At 46.6% G+C, this 20,339-nt stretch overlaps 1 protein-coding gene and 1 pseudogene across 14 annotated transcripts in view; one reads left to right on the plus strand and one right to left on the minus strand.

The window, feature by feature from the left end:
- The first annotated feature begins 6,067 nt into the window (after positions 1-6,067).
- Positions 6,068-6,198, plus strand: LOC118666686 (annotated as a pseudogene).
- A 657-nt stretch (positions 6,199-6,855) lies between these two features.
- AVL9 (AVL9 cell migration associated) overlaps positions 6,856-20,339 on the minus strand; it is a 40,451-nt gene continuing 26,967 nt past the window's right edge. For 11 of the 14 annotated variants that reach the window (XM_036327395.1, XM_036327392.1, XM_036327386.1 and 8 more), the window contains 5 exons: positions 19,293-19,512; positions 17,398-17,515; positions 14,806-14,859; positions 14,265-14,353; positions 6,856-11,752 (listed from right to left, as the gene is read on the minus strand). In XM_036327395.1, coding sequence (XP_036183288.1) covers positions 11,637-11,752; positions 14,265-14,353; positions 14,806-14,859; positions 17,398-17,515; positions 19,293-19,512 — 597 coding nt within the window. In that variant the 3' untranslated portion in view covers positions 6,856-11,636. Of the gene's footprint in view, positions 11,753-14,264; positions 14,354-14,805; positions 14,860-17,371; positions 17,548-18,812; positions 18,956-19,292; positions 19,513-20,339 lie in introns of those variants that run through there. The other 3 variants (XR_004970779.1, XM_036327390.1, XM_036327393.1) reach the window with 3 other exon arrangements.

The raw sequence follows: 20,339 nt of genomic DNA on the forward strand, positions 1-20,339 counted from the left end.
ACTTTTTGACTCGAGGGCCACAATGGGTTCTTAAACTGGACCGGAGGGCCGGAACAAAAGCATGGATGGAGTGTGTGTGTGAACTAATATAAATTCAAAGTAAACATCATTACATAAAAGGGTATGGTCTTTTTTTTTTTTTTTTTAGTTTTATTCATTTCAAACTGGCCGGATCTGGCCCGCGGGCCGTAGTTTGCCCACGGCTGCCCTAGCCCCCTGCTGCCAGCCCCGCTCCCTGGTCAAACTGGTTGAATTCCCGGTTGAGGGGACAATTTGCATATTAGGCTTTTATTATATAGGGTGAAAAGTAAGAGATGTACCTCTTTGATCCTAATGACTTTTCACATTTCCTGTAGACACCATAAAAGGAAGCAGGGAAATTGGTAGAAAAATGGGACCTTTGCCCTAAAAATTGTAAAGGGAAAAGGAAATGAGAGAAACATTGGGAATAAGTTTCCAGCAAACTCATTTGATGGAAGAATCCTTGGATCATAACAGCATCCTTCCATGGACAAATGCCGTCTGTGTTTCATGTGAGAAAGTATTACAAGCAGCTCTGGAGGCTAGAAATCTGAAATCGAGGTGCTGGCAGGATTGGTTTCCTCTGAGGGCTGTGAGAGAAGCAGCTGTTCAGGCCCCTCTCCTGGCTTGTAGAAGACCATCTGCATGTTCACATGGTGTTCTTTCTCTGGATGCTTCATCTCGCCAGGAAGCAGCGCTGCCAGCATCTTGATCTCGGACTCCCCAGCCTCCAGAAACTTCTGGGAGCTACAAGTTCCAAACCAAAGTCCGAAAGGATTGGTTTCTGGTGAACCCTTCCTGGCTTGCAGTGGCCGCCACCTCATCGTGTCCTCACATGGTGGAGAGTGAAGTTCAAATTCTTTTAACACATTTAAAGCCCTCAAGATTTGACTTTAAGTTACCTTTACAGCATAGTCTTACATTGTTTACCCATAAACCTTACCTTGAATTAGGTTTTTGCTATACTTTCCTGCCTTTGCTTCTTGCTCTACTCAGAATGGTCTTTCCACATTCTAAACATGCCTGGGACTATCTGTACTACCCAAGATCTGTGTAAGGTAGTCTTAATTTTCCCCCCTTTACTTTCCCCCCACTAAGGTAGTTTTTAAATGAAGCTTCCCTGATAACCACCCTGTGCTGAAGAGTCCCTTCTCACTTCCCTAGAACCTTGCACCTGGGTGTTAATTGACCCCAACCATTTATTGAGCATTCTGACTGGCCTGAGTGCTTTTCTACACAGTGATCGATGTGTTTGAGAGTAAGGACTTATGTAGGGCTGCACCCCCCTATACTGTAGCATGGTTGGTGATAAAAAGTCAAACCCAATCTAACATTCTTTATTCTCATTAGAAGTTTCATTAGTCACCTTCTTCCCCCCCACCCCCATTAACCATCCATCTTAGATCTGTTATCTTAGTACTTCTGCCACTCCTGGCAATTCTAAATTCCTTTGTCTTATTTTATATTCAGGCAAAACCTGAATCTTAGATGAGTATGGAATGGTCTTGACCTGTTCGTAACAGCTAACTAAATAGTTTCATTTCAAACGAATTCCTTCAAGTGCAGTGCTCCTCGCACAACTATTTGAAAGTTATTTCTATTGGAGGGATTTGATAATAGAAACCCTGTTTTAGGCCTTGGATGCTGGGGGTGCAGGGAGGACCGATTGAGGCTGGCCAAGTTCATGGGAAAGGGCACATGAGCCTGGTTTTTCTTCAGGAACAAAGTCTTCTTGGAGGCCTGAGAACTGCTGTTTTCTCACATTTGCTTTTCCCTACGCCCCGGTGGGGTGGCACTCCCCTCTCTCCTAGCGGGTTACATAATGATGCAGGTCAGCATCATGGGCCATTCTGCCCTTGGACAGCACTTTCTGAAACTGCCCGATTTCCACATGAGAACTGTTTATTCTGGATCGGACTTAATTTGGTCAGCTGGACTCTCCTGGGCATGGGAGTTTTTCTTACCCTTGGCCTACTTCTTCTGGTACTAAATATCCTTTTACAGCGTCACCTCGCACTTTGTAAAACAAATAGTTGAAAGCACTGCTTTCTTTCGCTGTGGGACTACGTCATTCTCACCGTGCTCCTTGGAAAGCCACAGGCACGGAGCCTTGCGTTGGAAAGGAAGGTTTTGTTCATGTCACAGGATTAGTCAATTACCTGCCGGGTGCCAGCCTCCCTGACCTCACAGCTCAAAGCCACACTGTTACCCCAGCACACAAGGGTGGTGATGGAAATATATTCAAAGCCACGGGGAGAGAAAGGCACCGGCCCAGCTCCAGGCCCAAGAGGCTCTTACTCACATGCAATGTCTTCTCTGCCTCTCTTGTTTTGATTCTGTCCCCTCCCCATCACAGCAATAGAAGCAGAAGGAAATCACCAGTGTCATTAGCCTCACAAACCAACTCATTTTCCCATGTCCTCAGAGCAACGTGGGAGAAACAAAGAGGAAGGAGGAAGAAGAAATGCAGGGGGGCAAGGTGGACTCCTTTGTAGATGTGCGTTTCCCTCTTCCAACATGGCCCCCGTTTTCTCCGTGATTGTTACAGTATCTGCCTAACACTGCAGTGAGCATCATACTTACTAGTGTTGCGCCCGAGTCTCAGGACTAGCCCTTGTCTGTTGGTTGGCCCCAGTTTTTCAGTATTTAGTATAATAAAAATGCCATGACAGAGAACTCCATGCACAGAGCTTTTCCTCCTTTTGGATGGAATCAGGAAGCTCTCCTGATTACGATTAAGGGCCATAAAAATGTCCACTCCTGCTTTATTGACCATGCTTCTTAGAAATGCATCTCTCTCTTGAAGCAGTGAAACAAGTGTTAGCTCAACATTCAAACACTCAAGAAAGAGCGCCGGTCAGAGTGTGGGAGCTGATACAGTGCAGGTGAGCCTGTCCCAGAGGTCTAAACGAGGAAGGAGCCATCAGTGGTCAGGTGGGGGGAAGGCGGTTTCTCTTCCATCAGAGACGACGTACTCATCTGGGACAGGATTTGATTTGAGCAGTTTCCCATCAAAGAGGGCCTTTGGAAACCTCTAATCTGCCTTCCTTATTTAATTCAGAACACTGGCTCAGAGAGTTCTTTTATTTGACCTGCCCAAGGTCTAGGACTACATTTTGCCTTCATCTTTTGGGGTTCTCCGGACACAGAAATGTCCTAGTAAACGAGGGGAACTGAGGTCGTGAGTGGACTAGGAGCCCGAGGAGGAGTCCAATGTGTGTTCTCTGCGTGTCTTGTCTCCTCTTCCTGTCCCTTCCCTAACTCAGAGGATGAGGGGCACCGTCCTGAGTAGGGTGGGAAGTGTTCATTGTATTGTGATCCTCCATAGCCTACACATCTGCTAGAAATTCGTTTGATTCCGTTGTTAATATAAAGAATGAAAAATAATGGTAATAGCAAGTGCGTATTCAGAGTTAAGCATGTGTCAGATGCAACGCCAGTTTGAGTATGCAGAATAAGTAAGCTACACTTCCTTTGTATATCCTAGTCTATCATTCATGTCTCGTGCCCCCACTCTGACGCCCAGGAACTCACACCATTCTCTTCACTCTCCTTTGTTCCACCTGTGGGTTGTGACCCTTTGTCTCCCAGTTACATAAAACTTCCCTTTTCTCCCCTTTAATTCCGGTCAAGGGCACGTACCTTGGTTGGAGGCTTGATCCCCGCCTTGTTCCAAGCGCATGTGGGATGCAACCAATCGGTGTGTGTCTCACAATGATGTTTCTCTCTCTCTGTCTCTCCCCCTCCCTTCTCTCTAAAAATCAATGGGAAAATATCCTCTGGAGAAGATTAACAACAACAAATACTCCTTTATCTTCACCTGTTAAAACTTTACCTGGGAATTTCCATTTGGAGGGCGTTCGGGGCAGTGAATGACCTACTGAGGGCTCGGTGTCCATGGGATGGTCTTGTACAAAGAGGTGATTCAGGATCGCTGCCACCGAGGATGGGACAGTGTCACTCCTGTCTCCGCGGTTTCTAGGAAGTGCTGCCGAGTGACTTGTTTTCTAGGGCACAGCCAGGAGGGGCAGCCGGAAAGGCTACTGTTCAAATTCTCCACTGGCCTACTTGGACCTCGCCATTCCCCAGAGCCAATGACACCGGGCTCCTCGGGTAAAGTTTATCAGAAAAAAAAAATTAAAAATCCCATGGATTAGGTGAAATATAAATGAAAACCCAGATGTCAGCTGCCAGTGGACTTCTCAAATATACAGCAACGGCCTTCCTGCCTGTAAACTACATGAAGAAAAAGTGAGTTTTGCCCTGACCAGTTTGGCTCAGTGGATAGAGCGTCAGCCTTCGGACTGAAGGGTCCCAGGTTCGATTTCGGTCAAGGGCATATACCTTGGTTACGGGCACATCCCCAGTGTGGGGTGTGCAGGAGGCAGCTGATCGATGTTTCTAACTATCCCTCTCCCTTCCTCTCTGTAAAATATCAATAAAATATATTTTAAAAAAAGAAGAAAAAAGTGAGTTTTACCCAAGTCTAAGCAAATCAACTCAGCCCGGTGGCACGGTCTTCTGGGTCTCCACTTTGCCAGGAAGAGTAAGTTAGATGATCAAGTGTCCTCCAGCCAAGGCCTCTTCCGGCATCGCCCACAATCGCATCACAGTTGCTTCTCATTGACCAGCCCCCTAACCTAACCTCTGGCGAAAGCCAAGGAAAACACGTTCTCATGGTAGCTGGTTTTGGACTGAGGGCCAAGTTTCATTGGAGACCAGTGCGACTTAAAGTCGTGGAGACCTGTGACTGGGCCCTGGAGGAAGGGAAAGGGGCGGCTTGTTGGGTTTGGAGACATCACTGAATTTACAGCTTAGGGCCACGCAGACGCAGTGATGCCCAACCCAGAATGAACTTCCTAAAACGCAGCACCCCGACGGCCACTTACCTGCGGGAAGCCCTCCAAAGGCTTCTCTGGCCTTTCAGATCAAGTCCATGACCCCTGGCCAGGCCGGCAGGGACCCTCCATCCTGACGTGGCCTTATTTTCCAGCCTCATGTCTTGCCCATCCTTCCTTGCCATTTACATTCCGGGCACATCACAGAACACTCCCAAAGAACACCCGCTGCTCCCCAGTCCCTGCCCATGCTGCTCTCCGAAAGGCCTTCCTATCTTACAAACTCTTTCTCACCCCCCTTCACCCCGACACTATCGCCTAGACTCTGGTCTCAGCGTAGGCTCCCAGGAAAGAGTCATCTACTCGTCTCTGTCAAGAAGTTGACCATGATGTGGTTGAACACACCCTGGCTTAGCCTTGACCTGGCCCTCTTCACCTGGGGTGGTAACTGTCTCCTGCTGAACAGCAAGCACCAGGAACTGTGTGTGGGGTGCCTACTACGCGTGTACACAGTAGGCACCAAGAACCTGACTGGGAGAGGAAGGACTTAAAATGCAGTATGAGGGACTTGGGTTCGTCTTAAGAGTGACCTCCCAGGGCAAGTAGCCAAAGATGTGAAAATCCTGGGTGTGTGAGGCCAGCGTGAGCCTGTGGCACGATGTTAAAGTCCTCAGGGTTTTAGGACAGGTCTAGGACACTGGGCATTTGTGTGATTGTTAGACTTGGGGAATGTCAGCCCTTCAGAGTAAAAAACACAAGGTTCCTTCGTCCATCTCCATGAACTGGTGCTGAGGCAATGCTTTGCACAGGCCCTGAAACAAAATGAGAAAAGTAAAACTGGTACAAATCAGTTCATTGTTTGATTAAAAGGATCCTCCTTTACCCTGACCCTAGGCTCTTCCCATATTTTGGTATTAAAATGTCTTTGTAGGAAGTGCCCAAACTTTCTAGCCATATTGTGGAGCAGGGATGGAAGATGGGCGGGCAGTAGAAACTTGACCTCTATTCTATACCATTCTAAAACAGAAATTCCAGGTGGATAAAATCCTAAATGTGAAGGGCCAACTGAGAAACTTCCAGAAGATTATAGAGAATATTCTCATGACTGTGAGGTAGAGAAAAGTTCCTTCTCACCATAAGAGGAAAGATAACTTTGACTACATCAAGAACTCTACTCATCAAAAGACACCATCAAGAATGAAGATGTATGGTCATTACCAAGGCTTTTAGAATGTAGTTTCTCATTTGCCATGGACATGACCACAGAACATTTCCCCAATAGGTTTTTTTTTTTTTCTGCTATGTTGGTACCATAGCATTCAGCCTACTGGGAACATTTTTAAAAAAAAATGAATGAAGATGTCACAGAGTGAGATATTTAGAACACACATAATTAACAAAGAAATAGTATCCAGAAAAAAATATATATACATACTCATAAAATAAAAACTGAAGCAAATAAACAACCCAATAGAAAAATAGGTAAAAGACTTCAATAGGCATTTCATAAAATGGTCAGTAAATAAACAAAGTACTCAACCTCGTTAGTACTCCAGGCCAGCGGTCGCCAACCTTTTGGACCTCATGGGCCACCAGTTGGTGACCGCTGCTCCAGGAGATACAAATTGAAACTCACAATGAAACAGTACTTCACCCACACCTGATCAGCCCAAATTTAAATTCCTGGTGATACCAAGGCATTGGGGACCATGTGGAGCAATGGCTTTCTGATGCCATGCTGGTGGGAGGGCACAATGGTAGCACCACTTTGAACAGCAAGTTGGCATGAACTAAAAAGATCTAAGATGTACATAGTCCCATGTGTACACCTGAGAAATGTGCACAGGGGTTGGGGTCAGCCTCGAGTCCTCTGGGCCATTCCGTAGGCTGCTTCCTTCGGAAGCTGGCGCTGCTGCCCAATGGGGAAGCAGGCCAGAGCCGCCCCCACCACCCACGGGAAGGGGACTTCTCGAAAGACAGGTCAAGTACGACTGTATGCAGGACAAATTGGATAATTTTATTCTCATTTTTCTTTAAAATAAAGATACAGTAGGAGTTTTACAATTCAGTATGATTAGATGCAATTTATAATTTTAACATTTCTTTTTTAAATAAATGACAATAGAAACAAAGAACTGCTACAAATGATAAATCTTACTAGAGCAAAGAGAGAAACTACCTTTTGGATCAAACACGTGCCACAGCTAAACCTCCTTGGAAAACTTTCTAAGATTTCTAAGCTAAACTTCCCTAGAAAGGGTTTGTGGGAAGCCTGGACTCTCAAATCTTGAAACTATTTTTGTGAGCACCTGCCCTTTACTAACTTATTAATCAAAAGCTTCCTACCTGTAGGAGCCCATGACCGAGTGCCCTGAAACAGTTAAGTCTTGATCCTATTTTTCCAGCTCTACGTCATTCATGTTTCAAGCAAACAAAGTATGTTCTAAGCACAGAAGCTTTCTAAAAACTTCAATTACCTTCTCTGGCTCAGTACCTGACTGAAATGTTCAAATGTTCATGTCACACACACACACACACACACACACACACACACACACACACAAAGTTTGAGCAGCATACCGTGTGTGTGAGAAGCTAATGAAAAATAAGATTGGAAAACCCCCTAAATTGTGTCCCATTTACATGATTTAAATATATAGTTTCTATATCTTTAATTAATATAAGTAAAAAGGTAAACTTTAAAACAGCACAGAAATACAAATGCATTAGTTTTACAAAATATATTCAACCCCTTATACGTGCACAATCTTTTAATTTTGGAGTTACAATACAAGGGACCTCGTTTCTTCTCCATATGAAAGCAGGAAGTCACCTGCACAAAGTTATTTACATGGAAAGAACAAAAATCGACATTCCTTTTCCTTGTCCTGGACAACTCTGTATGGAATGTTGGAAATGATGAAAAGACCATCGCAATGTTCGTGAAGTTCAACGACTTGCGATGAGAAACCTGCTAGTGGCTCCTTGCACTCCAGGGCATGACCATCACCTTCTAGAAACCAGGCTGGCGTCTCTGTCACGCGGAAAGGCTGCCACAGAACCGGGGGAAAGGCACGCACGCCGCGCCGCCCCTGGCCCAAGCAGCAGGGCATGCAAACGCTGGGATGTGGATGCCATTCCAAGTCCCGACCAAATCCCCCCTAAATGACAGGCGCCATTTAGCCGCTGCCGTCTGCACAGGCTACTTTCCCAAACTGCGGAAGCGATACATGAGGTTGGGGATCCGTCCATTGGCCTGGCCTCGTACAGAGCTGAGGGCCCCCCCAACGCATCACCCGGGAGGGAGGGAGCAGGACCACTGGCTGTAACTTCCACAAAACACAAAATAAACACAAAACCTGCCTGCCAGGAAGATAACGTTACAGCTTCCCTTTAAACTTGTCACCAGCAGATTAAGATGTTAACGTCTCTGTAAAAGAATTCTTATGACCTTTAGCGAAGGAAACACTGCTCTCAAAATACTTCCATTCAGATTTTTTAGTACCTTGCTTCCCAGCCTTGCAAGACTTCTCACTTCTCCTCTCTCTCTTCCTAATTTGCTTTTCTCCTTGCCTTTCCAAACGAAATTATTCTCCAAAAAAAGTTCAATGCTTATTATAGAACTCGGGAAGCAAGGTAAGGTTGTGGAAATCACGCCACACAGTCTGGTTTGCTGCCCACGGATATTGCTGCCACGTTTCGTTTTTAAAATATATTTTAACTGATTTCAGAGAGAAAGGGAGAGAAACATCAGTGATGAGAGACTCACTGATTGGCTGCCTCTTGCACGCCCCCTCCTGGGGATCTAGCTGGCAACCTGGGCATGTGCCCTGACTGGAATCCAACACTGACCTCCTGGTTTACAGGTCTACGCTCAACCAGTGAGCCACACCAGCTGGACAGCTGCCATGTTTCTTAAAGCAAAAAAAGGAGATGGGGATTGTTTTAAGGCTTGGGGGCTGATAGATCATTAATGGATTTGGAAACAGACAATTCATACCGGTTATAAGGACCAAATGCAAATGCCAAGTAACTCTAAGCCTTACGTGCAACTTTCCCTGTTCACCTAGTCCAAGACACAGTCGCTTTAACTCTTACTTTCCTTGCCTACGTCACTGTCATTACAGTGCCTCGTAGGAATCAAAGTATGCAGGGACTCTTCCCGAACACCACTTTGAAGTCACCTAGACGAACAGTGAGGCCACCACCAAGCTACAGACGGAGCCTGTGTAATGGCACACCTGGCAAAGGCCTGGCTGACCGAGTTCCCTCAGGCCTCCTTACAAATACTCGGTTCTTAAGACACAAAAGGACTAGAGCAAGCACGGCCAACCCACACACACACCCTTCCCAGCGACATGTCCGAAAGCTGGCCCGGTGTCGGCTCCTACGGCTCACAGAGCCCGTGCCTGAAGGGAGCTTACCGCTTCTGGGCTGGAGCCTGCAACCCAAGCCCCGAGCGCTGGACGAGCGGCCAGGCTTCCTGCCGTCAGCCCTGCTGGCTGTCCCGGGGCCCCTGCCCACAACCCCTACAGCCTCCGCTCCCTGGAAACCCCACGCCCCCCAGAACCTGAAGGGAAGAGGACGGTCTTTTGACCATTTCTACGACCACAGTTCTATCTTCTGCAATATTCATCTCATGTTGAAATGCTGAAAGCTAGTTAAAGGACCACTTTGAACTCTTCACTGGAAACATTAATAGAAAGTTCATTGAAGGTGGATGTTAAATGGGGAACATGTGGTACGTGCGAGTCCAAAGGCGATTGGCTGCTTTTGAAGGGTGAGAGATGGGAATTGACCCCAATCACACAAACCATACAAAGTGAGGATGAGTCCTCGGCTGCCCGGCTCCTCCCTGTGGGTTTCCGGCCGCTGAGAGGGAACAAGCCTGCACAATACCCTGTCTCTCCAACCCATGACGCGGCCTTGTGAAACGAGATGTGATGTGAGGAGGGATTCTTCGTAGTCTCAGCGCAACGCTGATTAAAGTACCTCTGAATGGTTTGTTGGTTTTACTTCTCTTCAAGTACTATTTCCTGAGAAGGTAAACTTTCCTGGCAGAAGTGGAATTAATGGAGTTTTCACAATAAGCCCTTTAATTTATCATCACTGACTTTTTTAATGAAACACTTTAATTTTTTATTGCATTTATTGGGGTGACATTGGTTAATAAAATTCTATAGGTTTCAAGGGTACAATTCTATAATACATCACCTGTATGTTGCACTGTATGCTCATCACCCCACGTCAAATGGAAGTATGTTTTTAGATTTGCTGAACTTGTGTTGAAACACAAACTGGAAAATTTAGGAACATCCAGATTATGTCCTATGACTATTTCACATGCCTTAGAAGGACTTACATGACATAAACATTTCCTAAGGGGTAAGTCAGACATAACTGAGTGCCATCCTTAATTAGGCCCCTACCTTTCCCAATACTCTTCATATCACATGTAGATTATGCTCTCTATGTATTCTCCAAGTACCCTTTGTTACTGAGAAAGCGGTCTGTCCCCTGTACGTTCTCCCTGAGAACACCCATCCCATGTCCCTGTGGAAAGCAAACGAGAGCTGAGCACGGCAGACACGAGGTCCAGGTGGGTGAAGCTCTGCGGCACACAGCACACACGTGCATGTCTGACATGAAACCAGGTGTCCTCTACGAAGCAGGACTGATGTCACGGCTGTGGCTTTCTTGTCCTGCTTCGTGCTTTCCTAAATGTGAGCTAAGATGAGATTTCTATTTACTATTTACAGATCATCCTGCTTTCCTTTTAAAAATTCTTTTAGATGGGATTGATTACAGGATTTTCCACCAGGGAAGTAGGAAAGCCAAGCGCCTGGAAAAGCTTACGAAGAATAATTCTTCTAAGACTAAGGAAAAAACATCAGGTCTGTAAACACCCCATGGAAAACTGTTCGAAAGAAGAAATAGAAGGCACAAACCTTGGATTAAAAATGCTTGTAAGAGGTTACAACGTGACTAGAGTCGACAGAAGGAATACCTAGGTTTTCTAGAGTCTTGCCCTAAATACAGATTCGTGTTCAACTGCTCCGACACCGCGGGAGCCCTCACTCTGTTTCTCTGCACAACTGCTTGGACGATCGGAAGAGGCGGAGAAGCACAGTGACATCCGTGGGCCTCAGAGCCAGGGTCAGGGCCGGGAAAGAACACATTACACGGGAAGCAAACAAGCGTCCTCAGAACCCACGCCTGTGACTGTCACGTTTCCGGGAGGAAGCGAATTGATACTTTGTAGGTAGAAAACCAAACAACCAAAAAAAGAAAATCATCAGAGAACTCAGCAAAAACAATAACCAAGGGCTGGGTAGTATGGACCCTTAACTTTATAAGCATATTTTAGGGCCAACTTTAGAGAAATTAAAATACTATTACAACAATTTTAACACTAATAAATTACAATGATCATCCAGCTATTCAAATATCGAAACAACAAAATTTACATACGTAAAAACTTTCCTAAAGTAAACAAGTGTGCGCGGTCAGAACTGGGAATACCATTGGAAGGGACACGGCGTGTTTTGATCAGGCTCAGACTGAAATAAAAGTAGTCAATTCAAACCCCAACCTGGAGAGCCATCCCTGCTGTGGTTGTGACTGAATCTTTCCAGCATCCTGTGACATTCATTCAGACAGAAGGCGACCGTCCGACCATCCATGTAAACAGTTCGACATGTCGGTCCCCGGCTGTGGACCTGTGGCTGATGGAGAACAGCCTGGGGACCCTTTAAACTCAGCCGCCTCTGGGCCTGCTCAAGGCTTCCCGCTGGGCGGCTCCGGGAGGCTGTGGGGGGTGGAACTGGTGAAGGTGGAAAGCCAGGAGGACATGGCTGTCTTTGCGCTGGAAAGAGCTCCTCCCACGGACTGGCCTGGAAGGAAAGGAGGGAGAAACAAAAGGAAAAACGCCTTCATTTTTGTTAAGAGGCAGTGAAAGAAGGACCAATGCTGATGAATAAATGTTATCTACGGTAACGCATCAATATGTTAACGATTACTAAAATGCCATTTAAATGTCTAGTTTCAAAACAATCCCTTTCCACGCTTGTCGAATAGGAGACAGGACAATTTCTGGGTGGGAGAGCCTACCAGCTTCTAAGCATTGTGAAGGCACCCAGCAAACTCTCTCCTTAGAACCCGCTGTGCGTGGCCGGTGGTTCTCAGCATTGGTTGTGCGTCAGGACAACACTGAGAGCTGAAATAGCCCCACCTGCTCTCTGTCCCCTAAATCCAAGCTGATCACTGATAACCACATACACAGGAAGGGGCGGGGGGGGGGCGCGCTGTAGGAAGTTTGCTTGTCATCAAAAAAGACATTGCGTTCAATGAGGACATCCAGAGCCCAGGCTGCCTTAGGCCTGTTTTGTTTTAAAGAACATTATCTCAGAAGTTGACGCTCAAGTGAAATTATTAAGTTGCAGCACATACTCCCACTATTCTTGGAGATGGGGGAGCGGACGAGGAGAACTGACCTTAGAATTTACACATCAGCTGCAGCATCACTAAAAATTGACAACTGGCCGAGGCCGGTTTGGCTCAGTGGATGGAGCGTCGGCCTGCGAACTGAGGGGTCCCGGGTTCGATTCCGGTCAGGGGCATGTGCCTGGGTTGCGGGCACATCCCCGGTGGGAGATGTGCAGGAGGCGGCTGATCGATGTTTCTCTCCCATCGATGTTTCTAACTCTCTATCTCTCTCTCCCTTCCTCTCTGTAAAAAAATCAATAAAATATATTAAAAAAAAAAATTGACAACTGACTCATAAACCTATGTTGAAGTAGAATTTTTCTACTAAAAAATGAGAATGAAAAATAAGTCAAATGCATAATGTTGTATGGAAGAAAATGCTAATATATCTAATTCCATTCCCTTGTAACAAAATGAACCTAGTGAGAGGGCTTTGTGCTCCATGTTTGTCTTCTTTTATTTTTTTAAAAAATATGTTTTTATTGATTTGAGAGAGAGAGAGAGAGACATCAGTGAGAGAGAACCATTGATCAGCTGCTTCCTGCACACCCCCTACTGGGGACTGAGCCCACAACCCGGGCATGTGCAACGCTCAACCAACTGAGCCAGACCAGCCAGGGCTCCTTGTTTGTCTTCTAAGACGAGTAGGTGTTCAGACGTTAGAGCTATGAGGATCCTGCACAGGGATCATCCAGGTCTGGGGCTCCTGAACTGTGTTCAATGAGGGTTAGTCAACCCCTCTCAGGAGCTAAGTAAGGAGATGGGCCCTATTTTTACATATGGATGTGACTCAGCAAATGTAAATAATTGGTGAATCTGAGATAATTAGGAGTTCCTTGTACAGAGTTGTACCACTTCCTTAAGTTTGAAATTATAAAAAAAATAAAAAGGTAGAAATACAGAAAAGAAGGGACAAGAAACTTCTTTAGAATGGACATGAAACAATCTTCAAAACTTTTACGTAAAAAGTGCTGGGAGCAGAAGTGTGTGTTCAGCACACGCCTCGTCTGGCTTTGGTAGCAGGGGTGCTGGCCTCACTGGATGAGTCAGGGAGCATTGCCTCATCCACCACTTTTCAAAAGAGTTTGTATAAAGTCAATATAATTCCTTAAATGTTTGAGAAGACTTGTAGGTAAAGCCATCTGGGCCTGAATTAAATTAAAAACCTTGCAGCAAGGTTTTTTAATATTTAATTCCATTTATTTAATAGGTAATAGGGCTATTCAGATTTTCTTTTTTAAGTATATTTTTATTAATTTCAGAGAAGGGAGAGGGAGAGAAAGATAGAAATATCAATAATGAGAGAGAATCATGGATGGAACCTGCAACCAGGGCATGTGCCCTTGATTGGAATCGAACCCGGGACCCTTCAGTCCCCAGGCTGACGTTCTATCCACTGAGCCAAACTGGGTAGGACCAGGTTTTCTATTTCTTATTGAGTCACTGATCGATAAGACTATTTCAATTGAGTCTTTCAAAAGAATTTGTATTATTTCATCTAAGTTGTCAAAAAATTGGCATAAAGTTATTCACAAAAGTCCTTTAATTTTTATAAGGTCTATAGTGATGGCCCCTCTCTACTATTTATAAAGGACGATGGGCAGATCTGGGGGAAAACTCCACCGAAGCTTGAGTCCTGGTAGCAGGACAGTGAACTCATCAGAAAACCTGTCACTCCCATCAGATGTGGCAAAATGTGCTTAACTCTGATACTATCTGGTGCCAGGACATGTTTTTAAACAAATAAGACAAAAATTAAAAAAACCAACAACAAACGAACCCCTGTATTTGACTATGGGAATCATTTGTATTATGTGATACACAGACCTCTACAAGTTTACATCTTTATCAACAACATATGAGAGCACAGAGGAGATGAGTTATCATTCTAATCTGTTCCTGGAAAAAGGTGTGCCTTACCAACAGCTTTTCCAGTCTGGACAACATTCCGGCTGGTGGTGACCATGACGTTTCCAATTTTTTTGCCGCGTTCACTGTTTTGAACAGAACTGAGTGAAGGAAAGAAGTGTTAAATACAACTTAAGTAAAGCTCCTCTCTCACACACACATCCCTCTATCACCATCCCCCAAATGAGGATAACTGAGAAAGGAAGCTAAATTATTATCTGTTATCCATCAATTAATGTAATGAAGCATGTGAATTTTTAGTAAAATACTAAAAAAACATGCAGAGGCATGACCAACTCTCCCGACAGGATTTGCCGCAGTTCCTTCAGGATAAAAACGGCAGACCCCGCGCTCGTTCACACCCGTCTCCGGGAAACAGCAGTGTTTTCGCTCTGAGACGCACACAGTGCTGAGCCGCAGGCTGCTAGGCTTGTTTGGTTACTATCTGAAGCCCACGTCTATCCAGTGCAGAGAAACAACTCCCAATTAGCCACGACACACATGGCAGACTCAGACGGCAGAACCGTCCTGGTATTTTTCTCGAAATACTCACTGTGAGAATCGTAGCTTCATGTCGGACACCGAGTACTGGCCTTGGAAAGGGTGGCTGCAAAACAAAGCTCCCGTTCAGACCCTGAGTGTTCCACCAGGAGAGCCACAAAGCAGAGTTACCCAGGGGGCATCAGTAAGCCTCGCAGGGGAGGCCTCTGAGCGTAGCATCCATGGGGCTTGGACCCCAGCTCCCCGCCTGCAGTTAGGGGAGCCCCTCTGAGCTTATTTCCTCCCACATGAAATAGGTGTTTTTTCTAGGCTGGGGGTGGGAGGGTTGTGTTAGTGATGTTGATTTATTTGGTTGGGGTAGGGCCCAAGCATTAACATTTTTTAAAAAGCTCCCAACAGCCTTAGCCGGTTTGGCTTGGTGGATATAGCATCGGCCTGCGGACTGAAGGGTCCCAGGTTCGATTCCGGTCAAGGGCACATGCCCAGGTTACAGGATTGATCCCCAGTAGGGGACATGCAGGAGGCAGCCAATCAATGATTCTCTCTCCTCACTGATGTTTCTCTCTCTCTCTCCCTCTCTCCTTCCTCTCTGAAATCAATAAATATATATAGACTAGAGACCCGGTGCACAAATTCATGCACCAGTGGGGTCCCTTGGCCTGGCCTGTGCCCTCTTGCAATCCAGGACCCCTCAGGGGATGCTGAATAGCTGGTTTTGGCCTGATCCCCACAGGCCCGATCCAGATAGGAGGGAGCCCGATCCTGTGCATTGAGTGTCTGTCCCCTGGGGGTCAGTGAGCGTCATAGCGACCGGTCGATTGGTTGTTTGGTGGCTTAGGCTTTTATATATATAGATATATTTTTTTAAAGAGCTGCCCAGGACAGTCAGGGTGGAGTCAGTGACTTAGGCCAGGGCCATGGACTGCTCCTTGATTCTGGCCATCTTATAAACATGTGCCTTTGGTCAGACAAAGATGTAGACAGACCAGTAAAATCTGTACTTTCTGTTAGAAAAGCAGCTCAAAATACAGGTCTTAAAAATATACAAAAGGCAAAAAGTGTATATATAAATAATCAGGCAACATAACCAAAGATCCCTATAAAAAGCGTCAATAAGTATCCAAATTCTTATCTCCTACTCAGGAGCCTCTCTGTCAATGTCTAACACAAGTGACCCTAGTGAAATCCACAGCAAAGTATAGAAACATCAAAAGGCCATTTTTGGCTTTTCAAATGGCAAATTTCTTTATTGTCCATATGAAGCACATTAGTAAGTTCTCTTTTTTTCTGAATTCCTGAACCACAGATTGAAAACATTGAGAGATGACTCAATCATTCTGGACAGTCTTGGGAAGCGATATTTTAGGATGAACCATGCCTGGTGCTTATTAGGGGAAGTCAGAGGACTGCCTTCTCTGATCTGGGGGCTGAGGACAGGCTTTCACAGAACTCAGATCTTACAGTTGAATTTGGGGAACATGTTGAAACTCTGCTGACTGTCATATCTGCATAATTTCCCTACATGCATATTTCAGGTCCTTCTTCTGTTTTCTCTTCAATCTAAATAAACTCGATTTATTTACACATTTTAAAAAGGACTGTTTTACAATCTTTAAAAACCTATTCCAGCTAAGCCTCTATGGTCTTGTGATAAAACCTGCCATGCTGGTGCAGGGTGAGGGCCACTAGAGCAGATGTGCGACTGGCAAAAGACTCATCAGGTTAAGGGTGCCCCAGGGGAAGGGCCGGCCACAGGCTGGCTGAGGACTCGGGAGACCCCACCCCACCAGCACTGTCACAGCAATGCCCTGGCAGACAAGCTCACATCTGTTTCTCTTCCTCACTCTTTAGAATACAGACCTGGTGGTCAGTGAGGGAGAAGACTGAACTCTTAGCCCTTCCATTTAATGCTATTAACATGGTTTTGCCTTTTAATTCTCTGTTTTCATCACATTCAAAAGGCAATATAGGTTTCTGCTCTGGCTCAGTACGATGACTACATTGACCCAAATCAGTGCTGAACCTGGTCACTTCTGTTGATAAAGGATATAAAGTTGAACAGACATGCTCCCCACAACCCTGCCCCACCACCTCATTCGTGCAGTTGCTCCTCAAGTTCCTGTGACATAAACATCTGGATTTTCTGTGTGAGAGGGAATGTCCTTTTAGCACCGCGGACGTCATCATACCCCCAGTCTGGCTAAGTTGACCCTCGCTCCCAAATAACATGGTGGTAGCCCTGGCTGGTTTTGCTCAGTGGTTGGAGCATCGGCCCTTGGACCAAAGGGTCCAGGGTTCAATTCCTAGTCAAGGGTTTGTACCTGGTTTGCAGGATCCCCCCCCTCCCCCATCCCCGGTCGGGGAATGTGTGGAAAGGGAGGGAGGAGAGGGAGAGACAGAGAGAAACATCAATGTGAGAGAGAGACACATCGATTGATTGTCTCCTGCATGCGCCCAGACTGGGGCCAGGAACGGAGCCTGCAACCAAGATACATGCCCATGACCAGAAATTGAACCCTTCGGTGCTTGGGCCAACGCTGCAACCAATGAGCAAAACTGGCCAGCGTAGGACAGGGCTCCTGTGTACTGGGCAATAAATGAATCGCTTTGTGCTCTACCTATGGGTCTTGGAGGCTGTGCTTACTTCGGATTTATTTCCGCGAGTGCTGGGTGCCGGTTGCTGTTCCAGACCCTGTAGTTGTGAGTGTTCTTCCACGCCATCACGAAGGCCGTCCCGTAGTCCGCAAGCACCTTTTCATTATCTGTCAAGTGAATGTGTGAAAGCTGAGCGGCACTGTAGCCGGTCAGGGGTGTGAAGATGAACAACCAGAAAGGGTAAAGGCCCAGTTTCACCCCCTCTGCCCCCCTGCTCTCTGGGGGAGTCTACCAGATCTCAGGAAATCAGGTCTAGCACCAAACGTCCCGTTAGAGGCTGTGTGGTCTTTAGCAAGTCACTTAGCCACGGAGAATGCCATTTCCCTAACTGGAAAAGAAGGGGGCGGGCCCAGAGACCGTCCAAGGCTCCTTACAACGCCAAGATCCCGTTCTCCTTCCCAAGGTCAGGAGGCACAGTGTTATTTATTAAACAAACGGCAGGCCGGACACTGAGACAATGTTCTGATGTTTACATAGGGAGGAGGCAAGTAGGGCATCTTTTATCTGGGCACAAAGTCACTGTTCCTAAGAAAAAATGACAATGAACGCACGAATTGGTTCTTTTAGCCACTATTTTCTCTCCTTTGGACTCTGTCTCGCTATTTGGTGAAACTCACTCCAGAGTTTCCATGCATTTTGCTGTCAAGATACTTAACACAACAAGGGGATTTTCGTATTTAATGTTTAAAACTTTTAGGCTTTATCAGTATCGTGGGAGAGTTTCAATGCGGGCATTTCTTCTACTTGGAAGGATAGAAAAGGGTTGGAGAACAGACTCCAATGGCCATTGCTTCATATTTAATTGCAAGTTGCTTGCTTTGAAGGTGAAAGGTGATGTTTGTTGCTGGGGAAGGAAGAGAAAGGTACACACAGTTCCATGTGCGGCGGGGGAAGTTCTTTTAAGAACATATTCCCCAAGCAGGGCATTGGGCTGAATGTCCTTCAGCAGCACGGAGCCGAGCCGGGCGGCGAGGCTTTACATACCAGCTCAGCCTCTGGCCGGGGGGGAGCGAGCTGCTGAAATCACCTTTCTGTAAAGTGAGGATGACAAGGTGTGTGCCCCAGGACTGCCTGAGGAAGGCGTGGGTTGGTAGGTGTACAGAGCGCAACACAGACCCCTGCACATATGAAATGTGCCCCCCCCCCCCCCATAAAAAAGGTAGCTGGCTCCTATCAGTCAGTTCTTGCAGCTCCCTGGGCAAATGTTTTCAAAGGTAAATGGCTGGTGGGGACTGGGGCTTTCTGACTAGATTCCTGCGTGATCCTGGGTTACAGGCCTGGATTTGGGCGTCTCAGCTGCTGCGTTTGTAGAAGAGGCGGACGTTTAAAAACATCCGCTAACAAGTAAGAACTTGCCCCGAAGCGTCCTTCCCAGTGAAGGACAGGCGGGAGCCTGGGGGAAACGCCGCACACTCTGCGAGGAGCGAGCTTAGGCGGCGGCGGCGGCGGCGGCGGTGCTGGCGGGTGGCTGATTTGGTAAAAACTCGCTGAGGTGACGATGTGAATGTCCTCAGTGCCACCGTAGAATACACTCAGGCATGGTTAAGCTGGTACATTTTAGATGGTGTGTGTTTCACAGTGAAAAACAAAAGCAGTGGTAGAGATAATTGGGGGCGGGGGTGGGGTGGGGGGGTGGGGGACAAAAGCTCCACACTTTGAACAACGACAACAAAATCTACCGACCATCTACGGGTGCCCACGGCAGAGAGCTCACTGCCCGGGCTCCGCGCGGTCTTTCTATGCCTTTTTCTCTTCCCTGTGGGGAATGAGGTCGGTTTTACACAGGAGTGAGCCGGTGTTTCCCTGCCCCTTTGCTGCAATGGCATTGCATTTCGCACATAACCGAGGCGTCAGGATGTGCCCACGGGGAAGCGGCGCCCTCACCTAGCTGCAGCGTGGCGGCCAGCAGCGCGTGGATGTAGACCGCGAACTGCGCTCGGATCCACTCGTCGCCGCCCTCCCAGCCCGTGCCGTCCAGGAAGACGTCGTCGCGGTTCTCGGTCACGTGCTTCACCAGGTAGTCGGCGAACCTGAGGTCGGCCGTGGTGGGGCTGAGCAGCCTCCTCAGCTCGGGGTCCTGGACCTGGATCAGCGCCTCCTCCACCTGCAGGGCACCCAGGCACAAGTCAGCGCGGCTCTCACGCGGTTCCCAAGCGACCACTGGCCCGGCTGGGGTGGCCCAGTGGTTGAGCATCACCTATGCAGCAGGAGGTCCCGGTGGGATTCCTGGTCCGGGCACAGGCCGGGGTTGGAGGCTCGATCCCCAGTGTGGGGCGTGCAGGAGGCAGCTGATCAGTGATTCTCTCTCATCATTGATGTTTCCCTCTCTCCCTTCCTCTCTGAAATCAATACAAAATATGTTAAAAAAAAAAAAAAAAAAGCAACCACTGGGAAGTTGGAGCCGGCAATAAAAAATACAAGTAACAGCATTCTCAAAAGGTGAATCTAAGAAAGAGCATGTTTCTTTCTATACTTAACAAGCACTCGCTTTCTATTTTCAGAAAACACATGCATAAGTATTTAATTTTGAATTATAAAAGGAATTCATGTTGATTGTACTGTTTGGGGAATGTGAGTCACTTTTATTGCACAATCAGAAATGAGTGCAATTAAGGAGAATTTCTAATTTTTTTCTTTGAGTGCACAGATACTCTGGAATATTTTTATCAACCAACTTCAGGAACTGAATGTTACCAACGCTGCCTCCACAGCTCCGTGGTGCTCCCACCTGTATCCTTGAAGGTCTGTGTGTGTTTTTCTTCCTCACACTCGTAACACCTAAAGCTTTGCACTCCAGTTCTTCGTTTATATGTTATAAGCATCTTCCCAGGAAGCATGTTTCGGTACTTTCTAAAAACCTTAAGATGGCTTAATCTCCCCCCCCCTCCCCCATTTAAATTACTTCAACTGTAAAGTTGAACAAATGATTTA

The sequence above is a fragment of the Myotis myotis genome, unplaced genomic scaffold (genome assembly GCF_014108235.1).
Source record: "Myotis myotis isolate mMyoMyo1 unplaced genomic scaffold, mMyoMyo1.p scaffold_m19_p_11, whole genome shotgun sequence".
Lineage (NCBI taxonomy): Eukaryota > Metazoa > Chordata > Mammalia > Chiroptera > Vespertilionidae > Myotis > Myotis myotis.